The sequence below is a fragment of the Mauremys mutica genome, chromosome 4, assembly GCF_020497125.1.
Source record: "Mauremys mutica isolate MM-2020 ecotype Southern chromosome 4, ASM2049712v1, whole genome shotgun sequence".
Lineage (NCBI taxonomy): Eukaryota > Metazoa > Chordata > Testudines > Geoemydidae > Mauremys > Mauremys mutica.
The window spans coordinates 88,470,073-88,493,785 of NC_059075.1; the positions used below are offsets into that span (position 1 = coordinate 88,470,073).

The following is a 23,713-nucleotide window of genomic DNA, read 5'->3' on the forward strand; positions in this document are numbered from 1 at the left end:
GGACGTATGCAGCTGCTTAATCCCTAGGACTTCACACACCTGCCGTAATAGCCGAGCGGTGAAGTTGGTACCCTGATCCATCAGGATTTCTCGGGGCAAACCGACGTGGGCAAAGATTTTCACGAGCTCGTTGGCGATGCTACGGGCCGTGACAGTCCGGAGGGGTACTGCCTCGGGGAACCGGGTAGCATAGTCCAGCAGGACCAGTATATACTGGAAGCCGGCCGCGCTCTTGGGGAGCGGGCCCACCAAGTCCATGGCCACCCGCTTGAAGCGGGTTTCAATTAATGGCATGGGAATCAATAGTGCCTTCGGGGTCTGGGTCTGGGCCGGCGCAGCCAACTGGCAGTCGGGGCAGGACCGGCAGTAAGTCCGCACCTCCTGATGCACGCCAGGCCAAAAGAAGCGCGTCAAAATCCTGGACAACGTTTTCTCCTGGCCGAGGTGTCCAGCCACCGGGACGTCATGGGCTAGCTTCATGACGGCTCGTCGGTGACACTGGGGAACGAGAAGCTGGGTCTGAACTCCCCTGTCCGGGGGTCCTTCTCAACCCGGTACAGGTGTTCCTGCTGTAACTCGAAGTGGGGCCATTGGGAGGCCTGGCAAGAGTCTATGATGGTGCCGTCGATGACGGCCACCTGTTCATACGCTCGCTTGAGGCTGGGGTCTGCCCGCTGGTCATGGCAGAAGTCCGTCTGAAGTGGGGGGCCCTCTAGGGTCCCTGAAGGGGAGTCCCGACTCGTTCAGCTGCTTGGGGGGGGTTCGGACGTTTCCTCCTCACCCTCTACGGCCTCCGGCGGCTCTCCTTCCCAGGCCGGCATGATCCTCGGGCATTCCCCGGTGCGGCGGTGGAGGACATCCGAAAACTCGGGCCAGTCGCGGCCCAGGATCACTGGGTACGCCAGGCGCGGGGCAAGGCCCACTACCATCAGTCGGGTGACTCCTTCGATCGTTAGCTGGGCCTGAGCACTGGGGTACGGCCGAATATCCCCGTGGATGCATTGCAGCCGGATCGTTCTCAGGTGGGGGTCGGCCTGGGGCCCCAAGCTAAGGCGGACCAGCGTCTGACCACAGCCGGAATCGATGAGAGCCACCGTTGGGGACCCCTCCAGCACCACGGGCACGGTGATTCTGGCGGTCTGGGGGCGCCGGGCGTGGCCTTCCCCGGAGTAAACTTGGCCAAAGTGGCACTCCATCGTCGGGCAGTCCCGGCGTAGATGTCCATACTCCCCGCAGGAGAAGCAGGGTCCCAGGTCAGTTCGGCCTGGCTGGGGACATCTTCCTGTGGCTCTCCCAGGAGAGTCCCGGGGGGTCCCCTGCTTTACGGGAGGCGAGGTGGGCGCGGGTCGCACCGGGACCTCCGTGGGTCGGCCTCGGGGCTCGGGCCCCCGGGGGGACTCTCGGGAGTCCGTCCGGGCCAGGGGGGCCCTCCTCTTGGGATTGGGGCGACCCACCCCGGGGGTGGTGACTTGCGGGGTCGGGGCCACGGCCACCTCCGCCGCCAGGAAGTTCTCCATTAAGGAGAGGGCAGTCGCCAGTGTCGAGAGCCGATGGCGGAGGACCCAGGCTCTCCCCCGTGGCGGGAGTATATGAAAGAACTGTTCCAACACTATTTGCTCCATGAGTTCCTCCGGCGTTCGGGTCTCGGGTTGCAGCCACCGCTTACATGTCTCCCTGAGTTCCTGGGCCACCATCCGGGGCCGGCCCCCTGTGGGGTAGGTCAAGCCCCTAAACCGCTGGCGGAAGGTCTCCGGGCTCACGTCCAGGGCGTCCAGAATTGCCGCTTTTACTTGGTGGTAATCTTGGGCGGCCTCCGTAGACAGGCCCCGGTAGACCGTCTGGGTGGTCCCCGTCAGGTACGGGGCCAAGAGGGACACCCACTGGTGCGGAGCCCACCCCGCGACGACGGCGACCTGCTCAAATGTTACCAGGAAGGCCTCTGGGTCGTCACTGGGGCTCATCTTGGTCAGCCGGATGGATGGGTTCGGCCGCGGTGCCCCCTCGGAGCCCCCCGGCTGGGGCTCCGTGGGCCAGGGCAGTGCTGCGGCCAGCTGGTGGAGGCATTCCCTCTGGAAGTCTTGATGTCGCGTGGCCAGGTCTTGCATCAGCTGGTGCTGCTGGGCTCCCAGCTGTTCAACCAGCTGCTGCTGTTGCTGCTGCTGGGCGGCCTGCTGCTCTTGCTGTTGCCGGAGCTGGGCCGCCTGCTGTCGCTCCTGGCTTTCGGTCAGGAAGGCGAAGAGCTGAGACAGATCCATGTCTCGGGGTGGGGTTTGCCCCCCCCAGGTCCCCTCTCAGAAGGGTCGAGGCCCCGTGCCCACATAGCTGGGCAAGGGTCCCTGGTCAGGTGCCACGTGTAAGGGTCCGTGTACGGGTCCCTTGTCAGGTGAGGGGTCGCTCTTCGCCTCACTACAGGGGGCTGAGTAGCAGTTCAGTCTTAAAGTCCACGCCCTAGATCGGGGCGGGGTAACAGGCAGTAGCCCTGGGCTCAGACCTTCAGGCAGGGGCTGAGCAGACAAACAGTACGTTAAGTCCGACCCCGAGGTCAGGGCGGGGCAACAGACAGTAGTCCTGGGCTCAGGCCCTCAGGCAGGGCTGAGCATCAGTTCAGTTTGTAACGCCCAAGCCCTAGCTCAGGGCGGGGCAGCAACAGGTACAGGGCTCAGACCCTCAGGCAGGGCTGAGCAGCAAACAGGTAAGTCCCGGCTTCTACGCCGGAGTGGTGGGGTGAGAGGGAGACTGCCACCCGTGAGTAGGGGCTGGCAGGGGGGACGCAGGCCCACCCACTCCACTGCGTCCCGGCCCGGGGCCCTAGCAGCGGCGTGGATCCACTGCAGTCAGTGGGGATCCTGGCCGCAACACACTGACATAGGCTCAGTGTCTGCTACAGCCAGACTGGGGTTGGCTATCCCCGGGCCACTTCCAATCTGCCCCTCCACTGGTACCTGTGTTGTCGTGGCTTCGGCAGGGGGGTCCACCAGCATCGGCTCCTCAGGATACTGGTGCATGGAAGGGCTCGACTCCTCCTCAGGGTACCGGGCTCGGGGCAGGCTCGGCGAGTCCTCCTCAGGGTACTGGGCTCAGGGCAGGCTCGGCGAGTCCTCCTCAGGGTACCAGGCTCGGGGCAGGCTCGGTTCAGCAGGAGCTCAGGCACCAGCGTCTGTCCTCTCCAGCGGCCGGGCCGCAACTGAGCGTTGGGGCCGGGACTTTATACTTCCTGTCCCGCCCCTTGACTTCCGGGGGGCGGGGACAGGCGGTGGTGAGTCCGCCCACTTTGGCGGCTGTGCTGGCTCAGCCCCCTCAGGTGCAGCTGGGAGCCAGGCCGTCTCACTATAGGCCCCTCTCATAGCTCAGTGTCAGTCATTGGCTATTCTCTCTCAGAATTTCCAAAAGTCATGGTTTCGTTCTGTATTGAACAGAAACAAATGTCAAAACCTCAACATTTTTAACTAAACACAAACATCTCTGGGCAGCCCTAGTTTACAATGGTCAGTTAAAATATTGAACTGCTTAACCAAAGGATTATTGCCCAGAAATGTAGGAGACTGCAAGGTTGGACCCAAGGTGAAGTTCCATCTTTCTAAAGTTTTAGGATACTTAATGTTGCAGTTTAGTTCCTTTAATCTGTTTAAACATTTTAATCTTGAAATATTATCTCTCTGAAGCGGCTGTAGAAGAGCTCTACCAGTTTTAAGAACAACTTACCCAGAGCCCACCTGAAATAACAAAAACGTATGGATTTTTTTTAAAGGATTTGTTTGTTTTGGAATGCCCTGAGAGAAGGCAGCTAATTTGGAAGGAAACTACCTAAACCTTACCAATTTCAAAGCGGTCCAACTTGACGAGTACAGTAGCAAAAGAATAGCTCGATGGTCAGCGTTCAAGCATTGATTTAACAAATGACTCAATAACCACTTTGCAAACAAGCAAAATCTATTACGGTACCTGAAACCTAGGTTTCCCCAAATTGTGGGTCCTATCTCCTTTGTATAACTAGTCCACCAAATCCCTTTGGAAACTTTCTTTTCATTGTCCATAGAGGTCAAATTATCCCACTTTCCCAGCACAGAGAATTTCACTGACTCTAGATGGACGAGTGGGAGTTCTCATCATCCCCTTCTGAAGAGTACAAGAATCTGGATCTGAAATAGCAGATTGCATCCTGGAAATCCGTTAAGTGCAGACTACACCCAGGGAAAATTGGGAAGCCTTGTATGGTATAAATTTATGCTGGTGGTGATAGCCCTGAATGTTACAGATGAGCCCTACAGCAGCTCTGGAACTCAATTTAGTAAATATCAGGGTGTTTAGATTTTACTCGTCAGGGAGTTTTGAGCTGCAAACTCTGATCCAAACTTGGATGTAAGGTTTTGGTTTGGGTCCACTTCAACATGTCATAAGCACTTTTTTGAGAAAATGTACCATGATAGACAAAGTGTATATGTGGCAAATTTTTCAGAGAACTTTAAAAATATTTAAAAAAAAAGTCTTCAACTTAAGTGCTATCAATCATACTTCAAGGCATAAACCAAGCATTGGGGTTGGGAAGAAAGTCCCTATGCACAGATTATTCCATAATAGTCCATTTGGGGGATTTTTGAAGTTTCTGTTGAAGTATTTGGCACCAACCACTCCCAGGGTATGTCTATGCAGCAGCTGGGAGGGTGCTCCCTCGCGTGGGTAGGCAGACAGGTACTAGCTGTGTTCGAGCCAGCATGCTAAAAGTAGCTATATAGCCACAGTAGCGCAGACAGTGGATCAGGCTAACCACCTGAGTACAAACCCACTCAACTGCCAGAGTAGGTGGTTGGGTGACTAGCTGGAGCCACTGCCCGTGCAACTGTGGCGACACTGCTATTTTCAGTGCACTAGCTCAAGCAGAGTTAGTGTAGGTCTGTTTACTTGTATGTGAATCACAGCTCCCAGCTGCTGTGCAGACATACCCTTTGAGGCAGTATACGGAACTAGATGGACCACTGATCTGACCCATTGTAGCAATACCTCCGCTTACATGTCTCTGAAAGAAATAGCCCAATGAAAAATCATATTATCTTAGTTCACTCTTTTGTGCTCATTTGCCATTTCATACTTCAGCTCTCCACATCCATGGCATGGGCCAGATCCCACAACTGGTGTAAATTGGTATAACTCCATTCAAGTATATGTTTTTGCAAGCTTCATATCTTCCTATTATTCATCTGTCTGCCAATGAGAAATTGGGAACACAGACCCCTTTTGCAGCACACAAGAGGTGGCCCCAAGCTGCCCCAGTGTCGGGTATAAGTGGTTTGGAGGGAGCTTTCGACTAGCCCACTGCATCCGTGTATTTCATCCAGTATGAGTAGCCTTAAATAACATCAGCAGCTACAAGCAGCAAGATGGGAACAGCTGACCATCCCGCAATATAATCTTGAGAAGACAGGAGTCTGGACAGTTCTGGAATGCTCTTCCCAGCAACATACACCACAGTGTTTTCCTGCTATACTTCTGGGAAAGGATAAAGACACTATTTCCTTTTTAATGTCAAGTTATTTACTCTGTACGTGCATGTGTAAATATAGAAGGGGGCACTGAAGAGTTTTATTTCTGCATTGGCTTTATTTATTGATGAGGGCCTCTACCCATAGGAGTTATGAGGCCTGTAGGGGTAGACCATCATATAAATGGACAGTATACTACAAAATTACAGGTATTTATAAAAAAAATCAGTGTCCATGCAGATACACAAGCATGTGTATATTAAAATATAAAGTAAAAGAGCTAAAAAAAGTCTGACTCACCAGTGACTGCCTGTAGTCCTTCCTTTACCCTAGCCACCTATCCTGCAATGCTGCCAGCCAGAAGGCCCCCATCCCTCGAAACCCATCCACTTTGTATTTGTACAATCATTAGATTATGCACAATAAGCAGTCAATTCAAATTCCACACATCACTACCAGCATGCACAAAATTTGAAACTAATCGTTCGAACCACCCTGCAGAAAGGGCACCAGATGTGCTGGACCCTGGTCATGCTCTTTTAAAGACATAAATAACTTTTTCTCCTACTGCTAGTAGCCCAATGTGCAGCAAAGCACAGGATGGACTAAGGTAAGCTAGTAGCTACAGTGGAAGGTTCTCCATGTGCTTTTGCATTCTTACAACTGCACCATATTGTTCTTTGCAAATACAGTTAATTTAGATAATGGTGTGATCACTCTAGCAACTGTTAACACTCTGACATTGCTGAGTTACTCATTAATGCAGTGTTTACATTAATCCTAGGACACACAAACTTACACTGTTTAAATTCATTACTTATGAAAGCCAAACATCACCTTCTATTGAATGCACACACAATAGCAATTTGTACTAGCTTTCCTGTTGTAGTAACCACTAATCATAATTTGGCACTAATGATGTTGCAGTTTTCAATCTGAGAGAAAAATCAAGGTATCAGTTCATGTAATTATATTCCCATCATTAACTTAATTTAGTCTAGTATCAGAGGGGTAGCCGTGTTAGTCTGGATCTGTAAAAGCAGCAAAGAGTCCTGTGGCACCTTATAGACTAACAGACGTATTAGAGCATGAGCTTTCGTGGGTGATGCACCCGACGAAGTGGGTATTCACCCACGAAAGCTCATGCTCCAATATGTCTGTTAGTCTATAAGGTGCCACAGGACTCTTTGCTGCTTTTAATTTAGTCTACCATTGATTTAACACCAGTGTATACATTCTGAAATTTAAAATTTGTAAGCCTCCCACCTTTTTGAGTCATCCGTCTTGTGAATGTGACATATTAATGTATTTGCTTACAATCCAGTGTGCAGACTTTTGCTTGACTTGCTGCTTTGTTATAGCTTCAAGTGAACATTTACATCGAAATATGAAAAAAACAGATTATATACATAAGGGAATTTTTGCAAATGATTACAATTACATAGGATGGTAGATGTCTAACTACTATTTCAAAGCAGAATTAATTACAATCACAAAAAATGTGGGCACAATTTATATGTACAAAACAGAGGCCATTCTAGCAGCAAATCTGTCCCAAAGCCAGCAGAGCAGGAGTGTACCAATAGTCCCATTGAAGTCAATGAGACTATTCATGTGCTTAAAGTTCAGCAAGCACTTAAATGATTTACTGGATCAGGGCCTTAGTTTCCATTTTCTTTACTTGGCATAACATTCATTATTTTGCTCAAGGGAACTCAGACTTGCATTCTCAATTATATTTTATCCAGCCTCCTGCACAATTATATAAAGCATGGAATCATCCATATTTACTCAGAAGAATCTCTTCCTTCAAGTGTATTCAGGACCAAATTTGCTTTAATAAGTTGACGGATCACATACAGAAATTCATATGCAATTATTAAACACTGCTTGTTAAGGGCCAAATTCTGATAATTTTATACACACTGGATGAAATTGTGGCTCCATTGAAGTCAATAGCAAAACTTCCATTGACTTTAACAAGGCCAAGATGTCACATACTGTGTATTGCCTTTCTCTGCCTTCTGTGGGACTACTTCCAGGATTAGGATGTCATAGCCTGCCTGCAAGTTTGGCTTATGAATAATATTTTGATCTTCTATAGCATTTTTCAAAGTACTTTACAACAGTTGGACTTATTCAGCTTTCAAGCAACTGGATGAAACTCCATTATTAAAGACCCTTGCACAGTCATGCTATCCTATTCTGCAGCTAATGAGCAATTTTCAAGAGTAGCCAAATAAAAGACAGAGTAATGCATTGGCTTCAGTGGCGTTTGTACCCATTTACAGGAGGATTGAATGTGACCCCCGTAATTAGGTATCCCCATTTCACAGATACGGAAAAAAAAAAAGAGAGAGAGAGAGAGAAGTAACAGACTTGGCCAAGGACACAGACTCAGTGTCCAACATCTTGAAAATTATACATGACTTAAACAAACTTAACGTCAGCAATTCTAGACAAATAGGTGGGAAAAGAGAAGAGGAGGAAGAGGCCTCTTATATGGTTATTTTAGTAGCATGTAAATCAAGATGCACACTCCCAAGTTGAATCTGAGTGCTTCTAAGGGTTCTGCACTATGCCTCACTATGAGATTCTTTGGAGGGCTGCTAAGGAGAAAACACACTACATTCTTTAAATTATACCAGAGTTTTCTGATTTTATTTTTTTTAAAACTTGAGAAAAATGTAGTGTAAAAAAATTATTTTCCACAGCAGCATGAAATTATAGCTTTCTTCAGTGTACAATCTTAAATTATGCAACAAGGCCAAAGCGTTTTTCTCTGTGGTTTGTATCCTGTTGGAATCAGTCCAAGCAATACTTTTCTTCTCTGCTCAGCAAAACCATTATGTTGATTGAATTGAAGCCAACATGCACACTCATGACCTATCTTGCCATAACCTTATTCATAATTTAGTTGGAACAGAACTGCATTTATAACAATATTGATAAACTAGTGCAAGGGCTTAACTTGTAAAGTTGCTATTTTCAGGGATTTATGAGCCCATTTAAAGTTGTCTCTTTCCAGATTAAACATGTTGTGCAGAGTCTTAAGAAATTATAAATTTTCACCCAGAAAATTTGGGGGAGGAAAAACTATATTAAGTCGAACCCTTTTGGTGGGACAGAAGAGAGAATAAATGTAATGGCTTTTTGATATTTTTTGCATATTGGTAAAACCAGAAAGCTGCCAGGTCTTTTAACCCCTACTTTTCAGCTCAATTATTTCATCTGAAGAATTTGTTTTCAAAAGGGTGCTACTGTACATTTCAACAATCTCTTGTGCATTGAATGAGATGGGCCTGTACCCAAATCTCCAACCCATACACATTCAAATTTTGTACATCTTTTCCACTCACGTACACTCTAGTGTTGCCTGGATCCAGGATACAACTCCATTTATCTTAGTGGAAGAACCCAAAAGGAGCAATTTGTTCCCTGTTATGTCAATAGGAATTTTGCCATTTACTTCAATGAGAGCAGAATTGAACCCTGAATCTGTTTAGGGAACTGCTAATATATTTCCTATCAACCCATATTTGTGCTGCAGTATATGAGCTATGATGTACTGCTACAGAAGAGTAAACAATATAGTGAATGCAAGATATTTCTTACAATATTACACAGGAATTCAAACAGATTGTTTTACTAACATCCAGGTGCTATTTCCATAAAATTTCATGGAGAGAAAGAGCTGCCATTTGGGGTGTTTCCCACAGAGTTACATCAGTGTCCTAATCAAGTTCTGTCTACTCATCCAGTTTCAACATTGACTTCAGTGTAAATACCACCTCTTCCTTTAATATGAACTGGGGCAGGATTCCACTAGCCCATCCAGCCAGCAAACAATGTAGCACAGAGACAGTACTTCCACTATATCAGTGAGTACACTGATCCACCAGCTATCCCTCATATGGGTGCAGTCTAGTGCAGCCCTGAAACTCCATGCAGAGCTTCCTTCTGCCAAGCTCATCTACTCATGCTTGTTAAAAAGAACAAGCATTGGCCCTTAATGTGTATGTGTGGAATGCAGATTTCTCCAACTCTTTATAGCCAAACTAACGTCAGATACACAGCAGGGAATTTTTCAAGACACACTAGAGAGCGGAATCGGGCTCAATAAAACTCACTTGCAACAAACGGCACCTAAAAATATGTAAACCTACACAAAACATTAAGAGAACATTCTAACAGGCCAGTGACATTGTTAGGGCTCTTTATTATCTGGCAGGAGACCTGGGTTAGAGCCCCCAGTTTATTTATTCATTTTTTAAATGTTAGCGTGGGGTGCAAAGTCGTAATCAGCATTATGTAAAAAGCCTAGCAATTCTCACCCTATAGGTTCTATAACATACATTAAAAAGGCAGAGGCTTGTATTTGCTCAGGAGACATATACATTCATTAACCCAAGGATTAAATACACACACACACACACACACGTTAATTAATTTTATCCTATTTGTTCTGTTTATTACAGTGGTGTCTATGGGCCAACAGGGAACAGTGCCCTGTGCTGGGAGTAGGGCCCATATAACCCAATTACAGTAAACATGAAATGCATCAGAGCAATCTGTGTGCACAGACTATATCATCAGCTAGTGTATGTTCAAATATACTTTGCTCAAACAAAATGGAGAGGAGCTCAGGAGGGAGGATGATTGCACTTCCCTGATTCAGGGCTACTTGGCCCCGCAGGGGTAGCCCTAATTTATGTCACCTTTCCCCTGAGTCACCTACAAAATGCCCTTTCCTCCCCTTTTGGTGGAGATGAAGATGGGAAAGGTGCAGAGGAGGTAGTAGAGCTGCCTCTGCCAGCTTTACACCTGGGCAGAGCTCCTTTGTCAGGGAGACATTCTCCACTGGCCGGTTCTGGCTGCTCTGAGGCCATTTTGCACCACACCTCAGTGAACTGGCAAATCCAGCCCACAGTAGCCAGGCAGCGAAATGGTTATTATACTTCCTAACATTAGAAAGTTGTGATTGTTAACCTTTATAAATGCACAGGGCCAAATTCAGAGAGAATATGAATCAGAAGTGAGCACACATGCCTGCAGTGAGAGCTCCATGCTTGTAAATGCATATGTAGGGAAGTAGTTGATCTTTCCCTGTAATGACCTGTGAGGTAGTGAGTGTGTGCACCCAACTGCAGGCATTTAAAAAAAAAAAAAAGTCACCGCGGTATTTAGGGTGAGTACTATTAGGGTTGGCATTTGTAACAGTGATATACTTTTTAACCATACCCCTATTAAAATTAGGTGAGATTTAAAATAGTAAAAGGAATTATATTTTACAAATAAGAAGAGGAAGAAAGTGATTAGCAACTAGGATTGTTGCTTGAGGGTTACACAAGTTTAAGAACAGATCATATCTGACAGAATACAAAGACCACATAAGGGGTTTTTACTTCATTCTCCTCCAGACTAATAGGTTTAAATTATATCTTAAGCATAAGCATAGTGCCATGTATCTATATCCCATTAATTGCAATATTTACCATGGCTTTCTTTTATTTCATATAAGGTGCTTTATGGGAGGCAGAGGCGTTAGATTGTTAGTGACTACCTTCCTTTTGATTCTTGTCTTTCTTTCCATTATAGACTAAGTGTGACACTCTGTACCTCAGAGTGGCACCCTGGAACCCCCATATTCACCACAGTTACATGAACATGATATGTTTTGTACAAAGTATGCCTTGTGAGGTATCATTTTAAAGTCTTGGCCTATTGAACATTAATAGCCTGTTGGATTGTATGTGCTATCTTTGTATTCCAACAGCCATCCCAGAAGACTACTTACAGATAACACGTTGACAATGGACACTGCTTGACCACTGGGGACTACCTGATCCCCACATCAAAAGATCTTTCCAGCAAGTTGGAAGAAACTATAGAAGAGAGGAAGTGACATCATGACTTGGCCTCTCCCCCCACAACTCAACACCTGAAAACTCATTGGGAGGACAAAGACTTTGAACTGGGGAGGAGTTCTCAACTGGAAAGGAGTCCCAGTCTGTGTACTGAGGAACTGTACCATCTGTCAGGATAAGATACTGCTTAATTCAAATCCTGTTTAGTTTGTAGAACTCAGACTGCAAATTTACTTTTATTTCTTAAGTAACCAATTTTGATCTCTACATTTGCTACTTATAATCACATAAATCTATCTTTCTGAAGTTAATAAATCTGTTTTATATTTTACCTAAACAGTGTGTTTTGATTGAAGTGCTAAGGACATGTCAACTCAGTTTACAAAGGCTAGTGTGTGTCCTCTCCACAATGAGGAAGGAGTGGACTGGATAATGAACTTACATGGTTAGGCTTCTGGCCAGTGCAAGATAGTACAGTTGTGGGGTGCAAGACTGGGGATCTGGGGGGAGGGGGAAATTGACTCGAGCCTCTATTGTTGGCTCATGAGTGGCTGGGAGAAGCATTTATTTAACTCAGTTGGGTGTGTCCCTGCCTGTGGATGTCTAAGTGCAGCACCTGTCAGAGGCTTGTAGCTCAGCAACATCACAGAGCAAGAGGGATACCTCAGGTTGGTAAGACAACTGGGCTCAGCTGTCCCACAGTCCAGGTTGCACCCTGGAACCCCATCACACTAAGACTGTGGAAAGTTGAGACCACCCTATAAATTACACAAACTAGATCAGTAGTGAGTTACAAGACATGGCATAAACCGTGTGCAATATTAACAATATGTAAACAATATTACTATTTCCCACTGGCATGCCTACATACATTTAAAATAAGTTACATGTCCTTATAATAGTGAGGGCACATAATTTAAAAACTAGATCTTGGAAGTGAACAAGGTGAACAGCTATTCCATAGCAAAATAATTTTGCATTCTGTTCAATAAGAACCCCTCTGATTAGAAATCAAAGTGCAAGAGACTGTTGAATGTATGGTTACCCAGTTATGCTGGTTTGTGGCTATTGGTAAGAATGTTGCCATTAATATTTATGCATAGGATCAGTATTCAAGAGTTTTTCAATACCATATCACTTGGAAGAAGTTCTTTCATTAATACATGCAATTATAGGTGGAGATCCAAAAACAGCTATTGTTGAAGTTGACTATTTCCATTCTAATTCCTGTTTTCAAGTTGCTCAAAACTTCCCAAAGCTTCCACCTTTCAGCTCAAAAAGACATTAGATGCACAGAATGCTCAAAGGGAAAACAACAACACAGACCCAAAGAGCTGTGGGTGTCACAGCTCTGATACAATGTGCCATAGGTAGCAAGAAATACACAGACCTTTAAGTGTTGACAGGATGTGGTGATGTGCAGAAGGGCTTTGAAGAAAAGCCTTGCTGAATTTAAACTTCACTGCATCAATTAAACAAAATCCAAAGTAAAACAAACTGAACCAGCAGAAGTACAGCACTACCAAAATCTTCAAGAGGTATAGACCCATCATAAAATCTTCTATGATATTTTTTTCTGAACTGCTGGGGACATGGCTGGGCTTCCTTTTGGCTCAACAATCCTCAGGAGCCGGAATAGTGGCATTTTATGTAATTTCTTAGGCATCTCTTTACTTACAGCAAGTGTTTCTCACTTGGCCAGATCGGAGCCATGATTAGGAGATCAATTAACGCAACTAGCACATGTGGTATCTTACCCAAGTTCACAAGGGACAAGGAAGTCTTAGATACCATGAGACTCATCTCACCTCAACCTTTCATTAATTGTAACCACAGAAGATAAGACACAGCACAACAAGCTACTCCAGTGTTTTTGTAAGAGAAGAAGACAGCCTGTCCATATGGAAGGCACTGATTATCTTCATCAATGTTAAGCCCAGCACCTCCCAGCTGCCTTGGGAGCTGAACTCCCCATTTACAAACTTGTTATAGTACAAATTAATAAGCATGAATTAGCTACAACATATGAACTTGCATTTTTCAGTGTGAACAATGAGTCAGAGCATTTCTAGTCACATGATTTTTTTTAAAAGCCATATAGACCAAACTGATAATTGAGCCAAGTTTCAAGCTCATACGAAATCCATAAAAATACAGTTCCACTTACACAACATTCCTTATATTCAAGCAGGATTAACAGTGCATAACTATAAATTCAAAAACTTTTGGGTTTATTTTTTTTAAAGCACTCAAACTGGTCCTAAATCTGCACCTATTAAAATCAATGGGAGTTTTGGGAACAAAGTTAGGCCAGTGCTGACTCTCAGTGCTTTTGAAAAATTCCATCCTTTGGTTAAAACTGGAAAGCAAAACAATCATGACACTACTATGTATATTTACCAGTGTTATTTGTTTATTTCTTACTACGTTGTCTAATTTAATTCTTCATAAGGGGGTTCATTTTGTTTGCTTGGGATTTTTACTTTTTTAAATATTTCTTTGTGCATATGAATACATCAAATCATATGAACATAAGACACTACATAAGCACATTTTAACATGGCATATAAAGAAAAACTGTATATGAAATCATCTGAAACTCAGTTTTACAGAACTCCCATACATTATGCCTGATTCACCTCTCACACTAGTTTTGCACTAGTATAACACCATTGATGTCTGTGGACTCACACACTTAAAGTTGGAAAATCAGGCCCAATGTGCTCACAAGCCGGCCTGTTGAAAAATACTAAGTTTAGTCATAGATCTGTATTGATATTAATAAAGCTGTTACACAAAGGAAGGTGAATTTTTAAAATCTTAGAGGCATGTTACTTTTAGCTGCCTGGTTAAAAATGGAGTCAGTAAAATAAACTGCTGCTGATTTATCATAAGGAAACATTTCATTTTTAGAAAAATTATTGGGAGGCAGGATAGTCTAGTGCAGAGGTTCCCAAACTTTTCTTATTGCATATCCCCTTCTAGATCCATCAGCTGCCTGCGTACCCATACCCTTCTCATCACTGATACTTTGTGTGTTCTTAACACTACCTGTCTTTAGCCATCTGTTCATATTTCACTGTTACATACAGATGTAGTTATAGTGTGACTTATACAAGCAAAAAAAAAAAAAAAAACAACCCGTAAGTTCTGAGATCAGTTAGACTGGACAGTTGGTGGGCAACTGAACCTGCTCTTTATGGTGATTGTAGGTGAGGGCTCTAGTCAGCATTGGTACATCTTGAAGTAAATTAACTACCATATTTTATATGACAGTTTTAAAGCTTTGTCTGAGTAGCCTATTATGAAAATGCAATAAATAATAAATAAAATCCACCATTACACACTTTTTCTCACATACCCCCAGAGTACATGTACCACAGTTTGGGAACCCCTGGTTTAGTGGACAGAGGTCTGGGCTGGGACTCTGTCTGACATTTGATAAATCACTTCACCTACTCTGAGCCTTTGTTTCCTTTCCTATCTTTTATCTGGTTTGTCAATGTAGATGATAAACCCTCAGGGCAAGGACAGGCTCGTACCATGTGTACAGTGCCTAGCACAAGGGGGCCCTGATCCTCCAGATGTTACGGTAATACAAATCAGGGCCGCCCAGGGAGGGGCAAGTGGGGCAATTTGCCCCAGGCCCCCACAAGAGTTTTTCAGGGGCCCTGGAGCGGAGTCCTTCACTCTCTCCGGGGGCCCCGGAAAACTCTTGCAGGGCCCAGGCCCCCAGAGCTTCTTCCGCTCCGGGTCTTCGGCTGCAATTCGGCAGCGGGGGGTCCTTCCGCCCCGGGACCCGTCGCCGAAGTGCCGGGTCTTCGGTGGCGGGGGCCCCCCGCCGAAGACCCCAGGCCCCCTGAATCCTCTGGGCGGCCCTGATACAAATATATGTTTGCAGTGTTGTTGTGGCCGTGCTGGTCCCAGGATACTGGAGACACAAGGTAATCTCTTTTACTGGACACAATGTAACCCTCAATTGCCCACTTTATTTAAAATAACCGCCTACAACATGCATTACCCATTATCCGTAACAATCTGTCCCAACTTGTATTTAGCTTAGACACTCTGATTTCTTTCCCCAGACGTGAAAAAGAGCTCTGTGAAGCTCAAAAGACTGTCCTTTCCACAAACAGAAACTGATTCAATAAAAAGGTATTACCCTCATCCACCTTGTCTCTCCCATACGAAACCCCCAGCATTTATTGACTAAAATAAAAGTCATTCCACTCTATAGCAATTCATTTTTAAATTTCAATTTTTGTAAAGAAAAACTTATGTCCATGATTCTATTTAAGTTTCATAGACAAATTAAATGGGTTTTCAGGAAAACTTTCAACAGTTTAAAAAACAAGTATCAGAGGGGTAGCCGTGTTAGTCTGGATCTGTAAAAGCAGCAAAGAGTCCTGTGGCACTTTATAGACTAACAGACATTTTGGAGCATGAGCTTTCGTGGGTGAATACCCACTTCATCGGATGCATCCGACGAAGTGGGTATTCACTCACGAAAGCTCATGCTCCAAAACGTCTGTTAGTCTATAAAGTGCCACAGGACTCTTTGCTGCTTTTAAAAAACAAGTAGTTTGTGAAAAATTGTTTTAGACATCATACAAAGAAACAAGTTTACACATGATAAATCATTAACAAACTGTAACAAAATATCTATTTGCTCTAGCAACAGCTTAATGTCCTAAAGCATGCATCTTTCACAAAGCAATTGACCACCACTCTTTAAGGCTATGGCTACACTAGAAAGCTAACAGCGGTGCCGCTGTACGGCGCAGTGTGTGTGTGTGTGTGTGGGGGGGGCGCTATTCACACCCCTGAGCACCGTAAGTTATACCGATATAAGTGGTAGTGTAAACACAACCTAAGATGCTGCATTCCATTGTTGGCAGTTGGCATTATATAGAAAATATTATCTTACAAGTACACTGTATAAACTAATTTCTTTAAAAGGTAAAAAAAACCCCAAGATCTCTCAGTCCACTGTAAACTACTAAAACTTGTGTGTTCTCCAAATAAAAGTTTCACATAAAGCTCTTTCCCTCCATCAGCTAGAAAGAAGCTGAAGTTGACTACTATTCCTACAATTACTATCCACAAAGTATAATTTTACTTTAAAAGAGCAGAATTATTATGTTGGGGTAGCACGATCGTTTTATTTTTGGCAATCAACCAACGATTCTCGATAAGTATAATTTATATAATTCATTTTCTGGTTAACAAAACACTGAATTTGTGTAATGGGTCCCATGTTGGTTTTGTAATACTTACTGTTTATTTTGTAAATAAGTACTGGTATATTTCTTACTGTAGCATAAAGTTTTTGAGTCTGGGAAATGAAGTTTCGTTCCATTTCCCCCGCCCCCTCCAAAAAAACCTGTCAAAATTTGCTGCACCTGGCATGTTTAAAACAATGAGCATAATAGCCCAACTAACTACTGAAAACACATTTAAAAAACAGAACAAAACATCACACCCCTTTGAATAATCACAAAAACTAATCACTAATGTTTTATTGATATCAAGGAGTGGTTGCAATATAACTGGTTACATATAAAAAAATTTTAAACAAACATAAAGGTCACTTAAGTGACTAAAAAAACTGGTTCACATATTTTTAAAAGATAATTTTCTAAGTGTTAAAGTAACTGAGTTAAAAAGTCTTTGGAAAAGATATTCCTTAGCTAACATTAAACGATCACAACTGTTAAAAGATGATAAAATTTTGTCTTTCAACACTCTATTTTTTAACATTTAAAGAAACACTTAACCAAGAAATAACTTTTGTACTTTAAAACCTAGTTAAATCAAGCTAATAAAAAAGTTATCTTTGTTTTCTGTGCAATGATCCAATACAAAGATTGTTCTTGGGTTTATGGATTACCATAGATGAGGACCTATATGACTGACTGGATATAGGTCTCTTATTTTTTTTCACTGTAACATTCTTGTCTTCCTTAGGAGGTGGCACATGAATTGGTTTCCAGGGAATAGGGTTACAATAGGCTGGAGCTGGATATGAATTTCTTTCAGGATATCCTAAAATATTTAGAAAATACACACAATTAGAAAAAGAAGAAATATTTATACTGAAAACACAATAAAAAATTGAAGTGTACCAAATAATTTTTGGATTAACCTGGAGAATTTCCTGACAAGCAATTTGTTCTTGGGCTAAATTAAATAACTTGATTATAAACAGCATAATTTAGAATAGCTTTAAGATCTTTAATGGGACATGGCATGTAAGAGTTTAGCACAATTTATCAGTCTCTACTGATGGCTATAAGTCATCCACCCCTGTATTCACCCAGTCAGTACATCCCCCATTTGTATTTTTTAAAAGAACAGCAACATAAATATGTCAAATACTGCGTAACAAGAACAATGCTTGTCAAGGCAAACATTAAAGGAGCATGTACACGGTTAGGAAGTTACCATTTGGTATTATTTTCAAACTTAATTTGTAAGTGTTGTTTCCCACAGCCTTGTCTCTGGAATTCACGTTTCTATTCCAATCTTTGCTTAATCGTTACCCTTCTTCAAACAAGGGAAAACACATTCACTATCTGCAATTAATGATCTATGTGCCAAACCATGAAGCCTAAACCATGACAGCAGGAATGTATTACCCTGGCAATGGCAAGCCACTTTGTCTGTAATGAAATTTCAACACATATTTCACCAGGGTGGTCAAAACAAAGTCTGGAACATATTCTATTGTGTGAACTAAACTGGGTATAGAATTATTTTTAATAAATCACTTAGACAAGGGATGGCAGCTGTCAGCAAGTTATGAGGTTCCAACACAAAGCTTGAAAGCAGTATGTATTACCATCTATAATCAGACCTAGCCAAAAGAGCAACCGATTGTGTGTCTGGTCTGAGAGCTGTTTTGTGTTCAGATCTTAGAGACTGGTAGTCTCCTGTCAAAAAAATATTTTAAATTTTAAATTTATATATTATCAGTGATTTATAATTTAAGGAAAAATGCAAAAAATTAAATAAAGTAAGTATATATTCAATATCCATTAAGGCCTCACATTCATAATACAACATGCCCATTTGTAACAGTTTTCCATTTTGTCCTTCCTCCCACCCCCGCAACCCCACAGAAACTGAAGACAGAGGCACAGGAAACTCCATGTTGTGATTATCATGGACATTCCTCTTATACTTCCCTCAGAGCAGTAAGAGAATGAAGAATAGGGCTGTGGAGGTGGACAAGAGCATGGCTCCAAGTCCAGAGATCCACATGGAAAGGAGGGCTGGCTCTGCATGGGGATGTCCTGCCAGGTTTCTGCCAGGCCTCCTTTAGGAGTTATAGTCCCACTGGCTCCATTACCTCCACAAAACACCCTTCTCTGAGAAGACTGCATATGCAGTGAGACCATTAAGCTGCTTTTTGCAACGTTAACTTTGGGAGGGTGTCCACATAGGATAGCATGCTCTGCTGGGCACTCTGGTGATGCCACTCTATGCCTCACAGTCCATTTGGGGACCATGAAGTGGGCACAAAGGGGTACCATCAAGAAGGTTCTCTCAATAATAAGCCTCAAACTTTTCTTTTCTGATTTTCATCCCATTGCCCCTAATTATACTTGTGTACCACCCTCTTCTCCTTTCTCCATCTCTCACAACATCACTGAATTTCACTGTCCAAAGTGGATGAAAATGCAGAGTAAAAGAACAACAAACCACAAGATCCTTGTTGCCTAATAATAATGAATGAGTATAAAATGCATATTTCAATATAGCCCTCATAGGGCAAAAAGGTATTACATTTGCAATATATCTGTAATATATTGTATCTGTTAACTACTCACTAATGTGACAATATTAGATTCAGGATGAGAATGTCAAATTAAATTTAAATAAACTGGAAAAAAGGCACCATGAGGCCTGAGATTGCCACAATATTTAAATAGACATCATGGTATGTGTCTAGTACAAGTACAAACCTGAAAGTTTCCCATTGGTATAGCCATAACCATGTAAAACTGGGCGGGGCTTATTTCTGGCATTCTGTAGCCACTCTCTAAAGATCTTCTCTGATTTCTCTTTTTTCTCCTGTAATTCAGCTACCCGTTTTTGTTCCTTTTCCTAAAAGTGAAGAAAAATAAAATGTCCGGAGACAGAATTCTGTACAAAAAATATGCAAAAGTTCTTATCTACTACAACAAGTGATTTCCCTACAACCAAACTTCTATCCTAATGTTCAGCAGCTACTTGTAACAGATCACTGCACTTTTATAAGGTTTTGCATTTTTAGGCTAATGAAGTTATGTGTATTTGATGCTGTTGCAAATCATGACAAGTGTTGCTACTTAACCACATTCAGGATAAAAAAGACGGTTACTCACCGTAGTAACTGTTGTTCTTCGAGATGTGTTGCTCCTATCCATTCCATTTAGGTGTGTGCGCGCCGCGCGTGCACGGCTTCTCCGGAACATTTTTACCCTAGCAACTCCGGCGGGCCGGCTGGGCGCCCCCTGGAGTGGCGCCGGTAGAGCGCTGGATATATACCCCCAGCCGGCCCGTCCGCTCCTCAGTTCCTTCTTGCCGGCTACTCCGACAGTGGGGAAGGAGGGCGGGTCTGGAATGGATAGGAGCAACACATCTCGAAGAACAACAGTTACTACGGTGAGTAATCGTCTTTTCTTCGAGTGATTGCTCCTATGCATTCCATTTAGGTGATTCCCAAGCCTTACCTAGGCGGTGGGGTCGGAGTGAGACGTGGCCGAGTGTAGGACTGCTGAGCCGAAGGCTGCATCGTCTCGAGACTGCTGCACCAACGCGTAGTGGGAAGCGAAGGTGTGTACCGAAGACCAGGTGGCCGCTCTACAGATGTCCTGGATGGGGACATGGGCCAGGAAGGCGGCCGACGAGGCGTGCGCCCTCGTCGAGTGTGCGGTGAGTCGGCACGGGGGGACGCGAGCAAGCTCGTAGCATGTTCGTATGCATGACGTCACCCAGGATGAAATCCGCTGCGAGGAGACCGGCTCGCCTTTCATGCGGTCGGCGATCGCCACAAAGAGCTGGGTCGAACGCCGGAAGGGCTTCGTCCGGGCGATGTAAAAGGCGAGGGCCCTGCGGACGTCCAGGGTGTGGAGCTGCTGCTCACGAGGTGAGGCGTGCGGCTTCGGAAAGAAGACCGGGAGGAAGATCTCTTGGTTGAGATGGAAGGCCGACACCACCTTGGGGAGGAAGGCCGGGTGCGGTCGAAGTTGCACTTTGTCCCCATGGAAGACAGTATACGGGGGACCTGCTGTCAGGGCGCGGAGTTCCGAGACTCGTCTGGCGGATGTAATGGCCACGAGGAAGGCCGTCTTCCAGGTGAGATGAAGCAGAGAGCACGTGGTCAGGGGCTCGAAGGGTGGTCTCATCAACTGAGCGAGAACCAGGTTCAGGTCCCAGGTCGGGGAAGGAGGACGTACCGGCGGGTATAGACGGTCTAGCCCTTTAAGGAAGCGGGCAACCATTGGGTTAGAGAAGACAGACCGACCTGCTATGGCGGGCCGAAAGGCTGACAGAGCCGCCAGGTGCACTTTTAGGGAAGAGATCGCGAGACCTTGACCTTTCAGGTACCAGAGGTAGTCGAGGATGGTCTGGATGGGGGCCAAGAATGGGTTAAGACGTCGTTGGTCGCACCAGAGTGCGAAGCGTTTCCACTTCGCGAGGTAGGTAGAGCGCGTCGAAGGCTTCCTGCTTTCGAGCAGCACTTGTTGTACCGGCAGCGAACAACCTCTTTCTGCGTCGGTCAACCACTCAGGCACCAAGCTGTAAGATGCAGCGACTGCAGGTTCGGGTGACAAAGCCTGCCGAGGTCCTGAGTGATGAGGTCCGGCCATAACGGGAGGGGAATGGGATCCCGAACTGACAGCTCGAGCAGCAGGGTGTACCAGTGCTGTCTCGGCCAGGCCGGAACGACGAGTATTACGCGGGCCCTGTCCCTGCGAAGCTTGAGTAACACTCGGTGGACAAGCGGAAACGGGGGGAAAGCGTAGAGGAGGGGACCTGTCCATGGCAGGAGGAACGCATCCGAGAGGGAGCCCGGAGCTTGGCCCTGGTAGGAGCAGAACCTGTGGCATTTCCTGTTGGCCCGGGAGGCAAACAGGTCTATCTGGGGAAACCCCCACCTCTGGAAGATTGTGTAAGCCATATCTGGGCGAAGGGACCACTCGTGGGAGGCGAAGGACCTGCTCAGATGGTCGGCCAACATGTTCTGCACCCCGGCAGAAAAAACGCTTCGAGGCGAATCGAGTGGGTCACGCAAAGATCCCAGAGGAGCATCGCCTCCATGCAAAGCGGGGAGGATCGGGCTCCGCCCTGCTTGTTGACATAGAACTTTGCTGTGGTGTTGTCCGTGTACACCGCTACACAGCGGTCCTGGAGGTGGGTCCGAAAGGCGAGACACGCCAAACGGATCGCTCTCAGCTCCCGGACGTTGATGTGGAGGGAGAGCTCCTGGGCTGACCAGAGACCCTGGGTGTGCAGGTCTCCTATGTGAGCCCCCCATCCAAGCGCCGAGGCGTCTGTGGTCAGGGTGACCGACGGGCGAGGAGGGCGGAATGGGGCCCCTGCGCAGACAACCTCCGGATCCAGCCACCAAGCGAGCGTCTGGAGAGTGGGCTTTGCCACCGTCACCACCATGTCTATGGGGTCGCGATGGGGGCGGTACACCGATGCCAGCCACATTTGGAACGGGTGAAGTCGCAGCCTTGTGTGTGCGGTCACAAATGTGCACGCTGCCATGTGACCCAGCAGGCGCAGGCAGGATTGCACCGTTGTTGTAGGGAAGGCCTGCAGTGTCCGTCTGAACGAGACCATCGTCTCGTGCCGAGGACGAGGTAGGCAGGCTCTGGCCAAATTGGAGTCGAGGACCGCTCCTATGAACTCCACCCTTTGTGTTGGAACTAAGCTGGACTTTTCCGCGTTGATAAGCAGGCCTAGAGACCGGAACAGGTGCAGTATCTCGGTCACCTGAGCCGCTACCAGTTGTTGGGAGCGACCGCGAATCAGCCAGTCGTCGAGATACGGGTACACGTGAATTCGACGACGGCGGAGGGCTGCGGCCACGACCGCCATACACTTGGTGAACACTCTCGGTGCGGTGGAGAGGCCGAAGGGTAGTACCGCAAACTGGTAGTGAGCTTCGTTGACCACGAAGCGCAGGTAGCGTCTGTGGGGGGGGGGGTGGTAAATTGCCACATGAAAGTATGCATCCTTCATGTCGAGGGCGGCAAACCAGTCTCCCGGATCCAAGGAAGGAATAATGGTCCCCAAGGTCACCATACGAAACTTGAGCTTGCACAGGTGCCTGTTGAGCTCTCGGAGGTCTAAGATGGGACGAAGGCCTCCTTTCGCCTTGGGGATTAGAAAGTACCTGGAGTAGAATCCCCTGCCCCGCCTGCTGCGAGGCACCTCCTCAATAGCACCCACGCTCAACAGAGTCTCGACCTCCTGTAAGAGGACTTGCTCGTGAGAGGGGTCCCTGAAGAGGGACGGGGAAGGTGGGTGGGAGGGAGGGGGCGAAATAAACTGCAGGCGGTAGCCGTGCTGGACGGTGTTGAGGACCCAGCTGTCCGACGTTATGGAACGCCACGCCTGGAGGAATCGGGAAAGGCGACTTGAAAACAATAGGGATGGATCCGGGGGGGGAGAGTGGTGGGCCGTCCTCGGGCGTCCCATCAAAAGGCCGGTTTTGGGCCTTGAGGAGCCTTCGAGGAGCTCTGGGCCTGGTTCCGCCGACCCCCCGATGGTCTGCGGCGGAAAGGGGCCGCTCGGTGATTATTAAATGGCCGGGACCTGGCCTGGGTGAAGGGCCGGTAGGGCTGTTGCCGGAACGATCGTCTTTAGGTAGCCGGGGTGTGCATTCCCAAAGTCCGAATAGCAACCCTCCCATCCTTCAGGGTCTGGATTCTCGTGTCCGTCTTTTCAGAGAAGAGACCCTGAGTCTCAAAGGGGAGGTCCTGGAGGGTGTATTGTACCTCCGGCGGCAAGGTGGAGGATTGCAGCCACGCAATACGCCGCATTGTTATCCCGGAAGCCATTGTTCTGGCTCCCGAGTCCGCGGAGTCTACGGCCGCTCGAATCAAGGTCCGGGAGGCTGTCTTGCCCTCGTCCAGGAGCGCCGAGAATTCCCGGCGAGAGTCCTGCGGGGTCAGCTCTGCAAATTTACCCAGGCACCCCAAGATGTTGAAAGTGTACCGGGAAAGGAGGGCCATTTGGTTCGCAATGCGGAGCTGAAGGCCTCCCGCTGAATAGATTTTTCGCCCCAAGAGGTCCATGCGCCGCGACTCCTTGGACTTTGGCGCAGCGGCCGGCTGTCCGTGCCGTTCCCGGTCGTTCACGGACTGGACA

General features: G+C 46.2%; 1 protein-coding gene and 1 long non-coding RNA gene across 5 annotated transcripts in view; both read right to left on the minus strand.

The window, feature by feature from the left end:
- The window catches only part of LOC123370247, a 117,335-nt gene extending 102,911 nt beyond the window's left edge, over nt 1–14,424 (minus strand). For both annotated transcript variants that reach the window (XR_006579324.1, XR_006579325.1), the window contains exon 1: nt 14,396–14,424. This is a non-coding gene — a long non-coding RNA (uncharacterized LOC123370247). The remainder of the gene's footprint in view (nt 1–14,395) is intronic.
- Nucleotides 14,425–16,881: 2,457 nt separating this feature from the next.
- Nucleotides 16,882–23,713, minus strand: part of CCDC34 (coiled-coil domain containing 34) — a 32,903-nt gene continuing 26,071 nt past the window's right edge. For all 3 annotated transcript variants that reach the window (XM_045012614.1, XM_045012612.1, XM_045012613.1), the window contains exons 6-7: nt 19,312–19,453; nt 16,882–17,389 (exon numbers count right to left, since the gene is read on the minus strand). In XM_045012614.1, the coding sequence (XP_044868549.1) occupies nt 17,175–17,389; nt 19,312–19,453 (357 nt within the window). In that variant the 3' untranslated portion in view covers nt 16,882–17,174. The remainder of the gene's footprint in view (nt 17,390–19,311; nt 19,454–23,713) is intronic.